This window comes from Pleurodeles waltl, chromosome 11 (genome assembly GCF_031143425.1).
Source record: "Pleurodeles waltl isolate 20211129_DDA chromosome 11, aPleWal1.hap1.20221129, whole genome shotgun sequence".
NCBI classification, from domain to species: Eukaryota; Metazoa; Chordata; class Amphibia; order Caudata; family Salamandridae; genus Pleurodeles; species Pleurodeles waltl.
The window spans coordinates 354732640-354745203 of NC_090450.1; the positions used below are offsets into that span (position 1 = coordinate 354732640).

At 43.7% G+C, this 12564-nt stretch overlaps 1 protein-coding gene across 2 annotated transcripts in view; it reads right to left on the minus strand.

Annotated features, from left to right (window-relative positions):
* CROCC2 (ciliary rootlet coiled-coil, rootletin family member 2) overlaps positions 1-12564 on the minus strand; it is an 878259-nt gene that overhangs the window by 581464 nt on the left and 284231 nt on the right. For both annotated transcript variants that reach the window (XM_069213663.1, XM_069213664.1), the window contains 3 exons: positions 12015-12245; positions 3385-3578; positions 2580-2707 (listed from right to left, as the gene is read on the minus strand). In XM_069213663.1, the coding sequence (XP_069069764.1) occupies positions 2580-2707; positions 3385-3578; positions 12015-12245 (553 nt within the window). The remainder of the gene's footprint in view (positions 1-2579; positions 2708-3384; positions 3579-12014; positions 12246-12564) is intronic.

The window sequence follows — 12564 nt, forward strand, 5'->3', positions numbered from 1 at the left end:
ACCCAGAGGGGTGCCCAAAGTTACCCCCTCATAATGGTGGAAGGCCACCGCCTTCATCAAGAGTTAAGCAGCATGAGCGAGGTGGTGGCAACATACTGTGCAACGAACAGTAGGAGTGAACAGGTGTCAATGGAGTGAGGCCACTAGGCTCACTCACCTTTTTAAAGGTAGATGTAAAATGCTACGGAGCACAGGAGCAAGGATTCTGTGCTGGATACATGTATGCCTAGAAAGGGCACAGTACATGGTTAGCACAGTGTGGTGTAATACATGCATGGTTAGTTTATATATTAAGTGTATATATGCCTGCAAGGCATACATTACATGCACGATGTAGTGCTGTGGCAGTTCATGTGCAATGAAAGGCATGTGATGGGTGTATGTGTACTTGTGAGAAGTACAATACATGCAAGTTGAAGGATTGTGCAGCGAACACATGGCGAGTGTGTGTGCTGGCAGTGTGTGTGTGTTTACAGATAGTACACCTTGGTGCAATACAGAAAGGCTACAGTACTGAACAGTGCCAGCAGACTGAATGTGTGTGCTGAATGTATGTGTGTCAGTGGTGGCAAAATGAATGGAGATAACAGTGCAGAACAATATGTGTGCTGTGAAGGTACACAGAGTAAACGTGTGCCTGCAATGGTACATTACATGGAGGACCGTGGGTTCCACTTTGGGAAGCCCAGGCCTGCCTAATGAAGACATGAGGAGTAAGGATACCCTCAGACAGATGTGTATTGCTGCATTCATGTGAGCTGTGTGAGACACACACTGGAAAAAGGGAGATAGACTCCCCCTTTCCACTTCAAAAGGCTGTTCTTTGATTCAGTAATAGATCACAAGGAAGGGGCCTGGACACAAATCAGGAAGAAGATGAGGCTAATAACAGAATCAAAGAGTAGGGATGGGAGCCGGGATTAATTCTTTGATGCTCATATCACTGTGGCTGACATCTAGATGTGAATTCTAGTTTGTTCAATAGCCTGTGTTGTGGAACGAGCATCTTAGAAATCTTTCCTGCTGTAAAAGAGAGCCTTTCAAGAGTAAAGAAGAGAAAGAAAAGTATCCACTTCAATAGAAGGAGAACCCCAACATACAACTTCAAAGATTCAGTCCCTAAATCCCATTTGGGGTCTGTGGACCAAAAGAAAGGGAGTTTGAGACCCCCAAAATCTGTCATTTACCCAGCAGCCAGACGGGCTGCACGATAAGGGGTAGGTCTGCAAGACTTCTGCCTATGACCAGGACAGGGAGCCAGGCCTGCTAATCTCCTTGCTGGGTGAGGGTACATCACCCAGAGAAACAAAGACCAGCTGCCCTGGAGAACCAGTGTGTCTGCTTGCCAAGACCAGTGTGCCCTACGAGGAAGACACGAGTGCTGGACGGAGCGAGGTCCAGTGGGGTGTCCTACCAACAAGACTCCCTGAGGAAACTGGTGTGCACCGATCAGTGCGTTGCCCAGGTGTAGAATTGATTCAGTGACCTCCGTATGCCAGGAGAGGGCCGCTGGTGACTGAGTCATAAATTGAGCACAGTGTGGTAAGTGCCTAATCCGTACTGTTTTGCTGCGGTGACCCCGTATGCCAGAAGGGACCACCATTGATGTTATTGCTATAAACATGCTCATAATCATGACCGCCTTAGCAGCAATCCCATATGCCTAGAGGGCCACCATGATGTGGGTGATTGTAATGGAGGAGTCTGTGCTTGAACCTTAAAGTATCTCTGCAACGCTGTATGCCCGAAGGGGATGCCTGTAACAACATTGCTAGGACGTTTGGGCCTCTGTCCTAGAAAAGACAGTCTGTGATCATCAGGCCGAGCTCTCACAGAGAGAACAGGCCCCTGACTGACCCCTGAGGACGGCGGATGATGCCACAAAAGATGTCACACCCTCGTCATGCTTTTACCTTTTTGGGGTTGGTAATCCTACCTTATAGACATTTATATTCCTAATTAAGTTATACTTTTAAAGGCATAGTGAGGAAAACATAGGGCCTGATTTAGTGTTTGGCGGATGTCCACACGGCATAATGGAATCCTAATACGGCAGACAGGATATTCCGTCATATTTGTGACAGAGTAAACCCATCCGCCAAACTCTAAGTCAGGCCCTTAGTGTTAATCAATATTATAACTGCACACATGGTAACCAATATCCAATAATATCATGTGCTGTTTGTAAGGTAATATGTACAGACTGAACTGCTTCCAGTGACACAATAGGACATCATAGCATGGATATAGGAGAAATGAGATTTCTTTCTTATGATACAAGAGATGTCATCTAATGACTCATACAAGTACACAGGCAGCAGTAAGTGCCCTGCTTTGTGTGCTTTTACTAAATGCACGGTGCTAGAAACTGAGAGAGAATATACAATGGTGCATGCAGAACAAATAAAAAGGTATGGAAAAGAGCATAGACAATGGCATAAGACAGGGTAAGAAACCTATTACAGAATAAGGACACTAGAGTAGAGCAGGAGAACCAAAGTAGGCCATCAGAAAAGATGGGAGACCCAAAAGCCATGGATGGTGCTAGAGAAGGAGTTAGGGGTCAATACAAAGGCTACCTAGAAGAGCTTCTTTGGCTGCAAGATTATTTTGGTGTTCTCTGTCGAGCTGTGCCTTCCGAGTCTCTACTTGGGTCAGCAATTGTTGTGTCTCATATAGGGTGGTCTCAAGGACATCCTTTTCAGCTCTAAAATATGGAGAAAAAAAAATGGCATGAAATTAGAATAAGGAGTAAAGAGTAAGCTCCAGATGAATACATTACAGCTAGAGAAGCAGAGACTTGAAGATGAAGTAGCGCTGTAAAGGAGATTTGCTTATCAGGGACTGTATGAGATGAGGGAACACGTGCTCTAAATGGGAGGCTAATGAATGGTATAGTGAAAGATACCAGACGTCATTGTGCATATTGATATGGGGAATTTTCAGAGTGCTGCATGACAGAGTGCGATAGAGTTGGAGATGGATGAGAAGTGTTGACGAAGTTGAGTTGTGCTAGATGTCAGAACACTAAGCTCTAGAGCACTGATGAATGGTGGAGTGTAGAGCATACCAGGATACAGGCAGATGATGGAGTGTTGAGACTTAAGAGAGTGCTGGATGGCGGAGTACTGAGGGATCTAGGACAGAGATAGGTGGTGTAGAGAATGCAAAGGCACTCCTGGATGATGATGTTTAGAGCAGTGGGGTAATGGTGGGTGATGGAAGATGTATGTTGGGGGTGACAGGTTGAATGTTGTGCAGTGTCCTGGTATACAAGCATACTTTTCTGAACACAACACAAATTAGTAATGGCTCGAGAGTGTGATGAATCATGGCATGCCAAAGATTATGTTAGCTTTATAACTAGCAGCATGAAGTAAATACCTTAGAGTGTCCAGCTCCTCCGCCATGGCCTTGTTTTTCCTATCTAGTGCAGTGAGCTGGACGCCCAGCCCTGCATTCTCCTTGGAGAGCTCTTCTTTCCTCTGCACAGCACGGAGCAGAGAATCATTCTGCATGTCTATCTCCCGACGGCTCTGCATGAGCTGACCGCTGACTGCCTGCTTCTGGATAGCCATCTGCAGATAAGGGGCAAAGCAGAAAACGGATTGAAGATTGGGCAGCAAGACAAAAATTAAGGGAGCAAAATGAAGCCTGCAGACACAATTACTGGGGAAGAGCACTTCTGCGTTCGTAAGGCTGTGACCGACGGATAAAACCATTAGCTAATGCTATGTGACTAAGTTTACCAAGTCTTGGCCTTCCCGAGATTCGAAACTTTGATCTGCTGATCACCGTAGATGTCAATTGTTTAACTCAAGCTGAGCCAATTTGCAAACATGTAAAAGAAATGTAGCGAGAAACAAAGACAGGTGGCTGGGGTCATGCTTGTGATGTCTTTAAAGGACAGAAAATATGACAGTACCCTGATAACTTTAAATATTAGATGGGTGGAAGGGAAAATCTAGGGAACGAAGGTAAGGAAGAAGTGGAGAAAGAAAAACATTGTAAGATAAAGGATGGTATTCAGCAAAGGTTGAAAGACTAACGAGGAAAGTCTAGGGAGAGTGGAAAAATATTAGGAGGAAGAGAACGGTGAAAAAAGAAAAACAACTTTACAGAATCTCCAGCTTCCACGTTACTACAGGTCATTGCATTAACTAATTAAATTGCATTGTATTTTGTAGACAAACAATTCAATACATTCCTTAGAATTTCACCTGACAATTTGAAAGTAAAACCTCACTTTAACAAAATAACACGTACACACACACACACACACAATTTTTTCATAAACTTGAAAGAAAACATTATAACCGTTTTAGCCAGACAGCTAACATTCTTGCTGTCCAATGGCCAGCGCAAACCAAACCAAAAACATGTTTCTCGAGTAGGGCCAAATTTCATAAACAAGCGGCCGTTAGTCCCTTATATACTTTGCCGACCCAAGTTGTATGGGTGAAGATTTCTTCAGCCAAGCATTTCTAAGGACAACATTCCTATCATGTTATTTTCCACTCGAATCCCTTTTTAATACAATAGCATAGGTAGAAGAATATTTCTGACATTTGCCATTGTACCCTTCGCAAAAACCGGAATTGTCACATTTAATCTCCACAACCTTTACAATCAATAACTATCGGAAGCTGCGTGTAATAACGCTTACAACTCCTTCCGATCTATTTACTTACCTTATTTTGGACTTCAAAAGTGATTTAACATGTGAATAACTTATGAGCGAATCAAAAAGTAATTATAAAGATTCTGTTTGTTTAAACATAGCATTATTTTATAGTAGATGCTGATTTGGAGAAGCTGTGGGATGCTCAAAAGAAGTGGCTAGAAGATCTGGATTCATATTGGTTCAGTACTAAATCTTGCAGAGAATCTTTTGCACATTTTCGTGCTATATAAAACTCTTTAAATGGATAAATACATTCGGGACAACAACTTAAAACGTTTGCAATTGTGTGAGATGCTAAATGGTTTATGGGGTACCTCCAAGTGGGCAGATTTTATCATAGCCTATAGGCTTACGCAAAAATACAAAGATTTTGGCAATGGGTCAAAGACAGTCAGAAACAGGTCAGTAGATTAAGATTCCCCTGGAAGCCAAACCATGTATATTGGGTTTAAAGAGATTCACGAACGCCTCTATATGTCAAGACTTTATGTAGCTTGGGTCTAGCAGCAGCACAAAAGGATGTAGCAAGCCAAGGGTATGAGCCAAAGGTTAGGGGCTGGCAACTGAATATGGACTGGCATCTATATGCAGAAAGGTCCATTAATGCATTAAGTGGGTGACCAAAGAATGTTTTTAAAAACTTTGGGATTGATTGACAGCACATTCCAGACTAATGAGGTGATAGCAACTGAGGTGATGTTATAGTCAATTAATTACTACTGCTCTCCCTAGCCCCTAAGCCTTTCTCTGGTATCTCACCACAGCAGTTTTTTATATTAGGAGAGATACAATGTAGATGTATATCTCCCTTACTGGTGACCAGCAGAGCAGACAATTCCATACTTTGCAGCATTGTTTTTGTACTGATGCCCAGTGAAAAATGCACAGGTGATTGATTTAGGATGACCAATCACCATACATTCACTGAAACGTTAATTGGTCCACATTTACGGCTCCCATTTAGTTTTTCCTAAGTTTATTACCTACTCTATGTGAGGTCCTCAGAAAAATGACAAAACCAAATAATATATGTAGGAACTCTATCCAACGCCTTTCCCTTAAACACGCGGTTGAACTTATTAATCTATTTATTTTTGTTTTTACAGAAATCTTTTGCCCAGCTTCATGATCCTAGCCACAGACAAATATACTCTGAGAAAGTTTTGTTTGGTAGTTTCTCCCAGCTTTACTAACAATCTTTGAAGATTCACTGGGCTATCGCTTCCGAAAAATGCATCACCATCACAGGAAACAGACTTCTTTTTTTTTTTTTTTTACCTATTTTAAGATTGAAGCACTGTGTTGTGGTTAAGACGGTAGATGATCAATCAAGTTAAGAATGAAAAAGGAGCCTTGTAAACATTCGCAGACAGCACAAGAGATTCTCGAGTTTTACATTGGTAGAGACTGAATATTAAATTGACGTTTTTACATGGAACTGCATAAGTTTATCCCCATCCCCTCGGGTACCACCTGATAGACCGGTCAAGCAGCCTTAAAATCATCTCGGCAGTATTAGATCCCTAAGCTTCCCTAACCCAGGATTTGCAGAAACATAATCAGTGTTTTGGAAAGGTCAATGGTACTATGCTCATTGCAAAAACGGCCTTGCACTACAAGGATTACGTTTGAAGATGGTGCCCATTCTTCACAAGGGATTTCCACCAAAGTTCTAACAGTGAAATTGGCAGATATGTAACTGGATCCATTTGGTATTTCTTGGAGATATTAACGTTCCTTGTGACCCCTGTATTAGGTCCACCAAGAAACTCCTGGTAGAAATGTTTTGTCTACAGATTGAATTTATCTTTATAATGTCAATCTCACCGTTGAGGGGTCCAATTTGCTATTACTGTGTTGAGTGCTGCTCTCAAAGGCAGGACAACAATCAATATCCCTCTTTCTTGCCATTGGTGCAATCATAAAGGCTATCAGAGAATGCTATTTTATAGCTACGTGGCGGCAGATTTTCCCAGAGCTGAACTTTCTGCATCCATGTCCCAAAATTGATTCACTTTTCTCAGTACTGTACCTATAAATATTTGTTCCAATTTCACAATCTAAATGTGTATTTTTTCTTATGTTTGATGTATACTTTTTTTTTTTAATAAAACTTCAGTTTAGGGAAAAAACTGAGAATACTCTCAATCAAGGACCATGTTTGTAAGTAATTACAGTCCATCTTCAAAAATTGACCTATCGAAAATAATTTCAGCTCCTGATCCACTTGCGACACTCAGTCTAACTGATTATTATAAAGGTTGGCTTTGAACCTTTTATCCTGCAAACCTTCTCCCTGCCGCCATATTACAGCAACACTACATGACAAGATTGGAAAGGCCAATAGGTCTTGCCTAGGAGACCTACTGGCTTTGCCAATGTTTTCTAACCATATTGTAGAGCATCGCGATAGCACTTCTGTTGCATCAGTTTGAAAGTACACACATACATTCAACATACATGGGTGTACCTACAAAATAACAGTGTTTTTTTTATTTACCAAACTGAGATGGATCAGTACATTTTTAAAAAGTCGCATTAAAGGTCTTTGTTTTAAAACACTGCATAAACTTAAATTAAAAAAATGAATAAGGAGGATCAGGTTGGGGTGAGGAAACAGTGGGCAGAGGTCAGGGAAGAAGCAACAAGATAGCTGGAGGGAGAAGAAAGAGGAAAGGGAGTACATGGGGACAAAGGGAGAAACACATGGGTGAAGATAACGATGTGGAGTATGCAGACGTGAAAGAGCAACACTGTTGTGTGGTTTCTATTATGTTAATAAGAATGCATGTTTAGGGCGGCAGCACCACCGTGTGGGAGACTGAGTCAATTCCACACCACTTTGGAAACTGTCAGCCTAACTCCTGGCTAAGAGTCAGAGCATGGCTTCACAGGTCTCTTGAATCTGCCTCTGTGTTAAAAACGCTCATGCAACTCAGCTTGTGCCAGAACAAGTTGTGGGATGTGCTCTGATGTCGATCAACTTTGTAAGTGAGATCAAGAGGTCTGGAGAAACCCTTGCACCTTTCAGGAGTTCAAGAATGGCAGGAAGGGGCTAAAGCCAGTTGGATTATTTTTTTTTCTTTGTTTTGCCAGAAGATTTAGAGCATGACGACAATCAACATTGGGATTGACTCCTGTGAGTGCTGCACCTGGAATGGGACTAAGACTAATCCTTGGACTTGGACCGCTTGTGATGTGGAGTCTTTCGGTGCTTGGCGACAGAGTTTTGCCTTGTGATCCTGTACGGCTTTCAGGTTCATCAACACGCATTTACTGGAGGCCTTGGAGTCATGACTCCAGGCACCACAGGAAAACCGGATGAGGACCTGTCAGAAATTTACTCGTGACAGTCCTTAAAAAGATTAAAACCTGTTTTTGAAGGTGACATTTCCCTCGGCACACTGTAAACTCTGAAGTTAAAGGGGTTTCAAGGAGATGTAGCTCCAGATCCACGTTGTATAATGGCCCTGCACATTATTTCCTAAGCGGATCAGCATCAGTGCAAAGCCACACAGCACCACCTACCGGCACGCAGAGGTAGTGTGCAAATGTTTCAGGATCCAGCCTGAGGTCTGGGGAATATGTGGCTAGAATCAGAAGCACTAGCCCCAGTTCCCTAGGCTGTGTCTTTTAGATATTATTTGTGAGATATTTTGTTTTAAGTGTTCTTTTATAAAGTAAGGCAATGGGTTTGACAAGCAGTTATTGCATTGCTGAGCGACTGTTGAGTTTTGAGTTTGCACACCCAGACTACCTCCCCTGAGAAGCCTATGACTGCTTGCCATCGCTACCACTGAAAGTGCTGAAGGCTTGCACTTAACAGTTTACTGAGCCATAGTAGGACAGACCACAGGGCATCAGAGGGGAATGAACTCAGGCCTCAGGGCTGAAGCCCAGTAGCCCGGCTTGCCCTGTGGCTCCTTGAAGAGGGTCTGACACCATCTGTGGGGGCCATGTACTGTCAATGATTTGCACATAGCTTGTCAATGTCATAAATGGCATAATGAGACAGAAAAGATGGACTGGGATGTGGCCCAAGCAATTACCAATGGCCGAGGTTCATTCAAACATTTAATTGATCAGTTTTTGGTTTTCCTCAGTGCAACACCCTAAGAGTGACAGCTTTACCTAAATGTGGGTTCCACACTTGCTGTTCCACAGAAATCAAGCTATTCATTGATGAGGCCAAAAAGACTAAAACCAGTCTGATGTTGTTTGTGGTTCCATCTAAAGGAAACTGTGCTTGAAAATGCAAGCTGGAATGTTCCTATTGGAGCAGGACCAAGGCTGAGTTGCATTAGGCTGGTCTCTTTGTAGAATGGCATAGTGGGAAAACACAATATGGACTTGGGTGTGGCCGGAGTAATTATCAGTGGGTAAGATTAATTCAATCATTCCAGCGTATCACTTTTTTGCTATCCTTGGTGAGACTCTCAAAGACAACCAAGCGGTTACCTTACCTTTGGAATGTGCAAATGAACTTTTAAGGTCTTTACCTGCTGTGCGTTTGCAAGGGAGACGCAAGGGCTGGGCAGACTTTATGAGCTACTTCTCAAGCAATGTCTGCTAACTGACCTCAGGCCTGCCATTCTTTTTCAGAACTTTTAGATCAGGACACTTCCTTCCAAAATCAATCTGCTCACAAATGCATGTTAGATTGGACAAGGTGGGTGTTGGACAAGGTGGGTGGGACCTACTCCCAACTGCCCTTGTGTAGGAAAGTGGAGTATTATGTGGTGTGGGGATTAGTCCTCACCATGTAGTACTCTCAATACCCCAAAGATGGCCCTTGGAATCACACTAGTAAATCCATGGCTCAGTCCTGGTAGTGTAGCAAAGAGTAGTTAGGCTTTACTAAAAGGAATGTGTTAAGCATTTTAGAGAACCAACATATCGGTAAGTAACTGAGAAGACTGCAAAGAAATCCAACACCAATTTATAAAAATAGAACTTATTTTTATCTTAATTTATACACCAAAATGAATAGAATCGCATATATATAACCGGAGTTATGAATTTCAGAAGCAAAATTAAATCACAGCAAAAATAGCATTTAAATGTTGCATTGAAGTCAATGGAGAAAATACTAGTGGTTGCAAAACAGTACTTAAATTACATGTTACTTGGAACCCTCGCAGGGTTAAGGTTGTGCAGTCCCTATGACTAGATCACAGTCAGTACAGGCCTACCTGGTCAGTGGCATCCAGCTGCAGAGATGTCCTGGCTGTCTGTGGTGTTGACCGGAACTTGCAGTGGCACTAGTTTTACCGCTTTCACGACCGCAAAATCTTAGCTGGGGTCGGGTTGCTGATATCGGATGCAGGTTGTATGATGTGCCTTGGATTTGCAGCATCGTGTGTGGGGGGGGGAGGGGGAGGGGGAGAGAAAGTCAGTTACCGGACAAGCAACCGACATACCTTGGCAGCCGTAAAGGTGCAGAAATCTTTGGATACTACACAGGGTCCGGGGGAATGATGTTTTGACCTGAAACTTGGGGACAGGCAAGACTACAACTCCTACAAGACACTGGACCACCTGGCTTTTATTGATCCCATGGCAGGCCCAATGGCTGGTGAATCTTCGGATCCTGCAAGCTTTTTTTTTATCCTCCGTTTGTAGGGGACTAGTGCCACAAGTCCAAGGGAGGCTGAGGGTCCTTCTGGCTTCCACAAGGGTCGCTCTGGTCAAGAGTGTCGAGTTACAGCCAAGGGCAAGGGTCATTAACATAATGCCCAGTGTGTTGCCTCAGGGACAGAGTATCCCTCTTTTGCTTTTGGGCAGTGGCAAAGTCAGGTTGTCAGAGATGCAGATCTCCACCTGGTCCTTAATTGAAGACAGACAGAACCGATCTGATGTTCTGGTGTCCAAGGTGTCCCTTAAATCCTGGATTTAGGGGAATTAGGAGTGTGGAGACTAATGGGCAATTGCCAGCTAGCTCCCACAGCTAATCTGCCCCTGATGTGACCACATCCGGTGGGTAGGCCACCTTCAGCTTCCCAGAACCACTCTATTCTGCCAATCTTAGGATGGCAGAAATCAGAATTTAGTGCACAGACCAGGCAGTGTGTTCAGCCTGCTGGGGGGTGGCACTGTCCCATATACATAATTTCCCACATAACCATGAGCAAATGTGCCTGGGGGCAGGGGAGGGCATTTTCCTCTGCAGGAAGGGGGGGGGACAGCACAGATGGCTATCAGGGGTGGTGAAGCCTTTGATGCTCACCACCCTGACGGGTCTATTCCCTAGTTTGGCTGGGGGGGGTGACCTTCTTCCTGCCTCAGCATTTGTCCCAGACTCCTGGGAGTGTCCACACTACTGGGCAGGAGGTCAGAAACCCATCTTGGTAGAGCAAGCACAGGAATAAGTGTGGGCTGACTGGCCAGAGCACAAAGAAGGGTGGCAAACAGAAGGGTAACCCCTAGTGTGCCACCTGGGTGCATGTCAGCCGTCCTTCAACACCAGATTGGTATTGGGGAGAGAAAGCATGTTGTTGAACACCAAATTCGACATATCAATGCAATACCATAATGGAGCAAGCAACCTGGGTCTACCCGGGATTAAGTCCTAATGTAAAGGGTACTATAGAGACATATAGGCTTGTGCTTGCATGCCTGCACCTTATATTTAATGCACCCTGCCTGCAGAAGCCTTCTTTAGAGATGTCTGACTTATATGAAAGGCAGTGCATGGGACTGAGCCACTCATGGTGAGAGCACAGTAGAATTCAGCCAGTTTGCACTGCTCCTGCTGTCTGCAATGGCAAGGCCTGCTTTAAGTAGTTTACATGGGTCAATCAGGGTGGCACAAACCCGTGCTGTAGCCTGAGGAGGACCCCTTTACCACCCATGCCTTGGGTACAAATTACTAGGGACTTATCAAGGGGTAAAGCCCTTGCCAATCAGAGAATTACCAAGTCAACAATCAATTTAGGGTGAGATGGGCCCCAAAGTGTGAGGCATCTGCAAAAAGCCTGTTTTTAAATGTATTTTTCATGCTTGATACAGAAATGCATTTTCAGCTCACAATTGGGACTGGTCACTTCCTAAATGAGATTATCATACCACATCTTGATACATCTATTGTCAATATGGAAAATGGAATTCCCTTGTTTACCCTTGCACCTACGGCTACAAGCATCAGAATGCTTAATCAACGTTCTCAGCACAGAGATGATCTTCAATGCTTGGCTTTCTTTTTGGAGGCCTTCAATCAGCTCAAGAGACTGGCAACCCCAAGTAGTGATGTCATTTTTAAAACCTTTTCAAGAGTGCCCTTAACATAGATTATGCCTCAGTAAAGCACCTAATTCTGTGGATTTTCTTTTACCTGCGTAATCTGGTCATGGAGCTGGCATTTCTCTTTACGAATCATCGCCAACTGTTCCCCCTGTTTCTCTAGTTTCTCCTCAGATATGCACCAGCTCTGCTCGATGCCTTGCTTCTCGGCAGAAATACGTGTCACTTCCTGCTCCAAGTGAGAAATCTGTTCCTTTAGGGATGCACGTTCTTGGTCAAGCTCCCGTTTCTGCTCCAGCAACAAGGTCTTCTCCCCCTCCAGCTATATTTCCATGAACAGAAAAAGGCACAAAGTGATGAAAGGGGAGTTCAGACATTTGAAATGTGTCCAATGGAAAAAGGCAAGGCACAATATTAGTCTCTGGCACAGTATTTAGGTGAAGGTTATAGAAGACAAGTTGTATGGAAAACAAGATACTTACCTCCGGTAACAATCTTTCTGATGGATACTCTAACCATAGATTCCTCACCTGTGGATATTACCCAAATGCGAGACTGGATCCAAAAACTTTAAAAGCAGCACTCCTGCGTGCTGGTATGTGGCGTTGTGTGGCTCCGTACCAATGTTGTTCCTCTTCAGA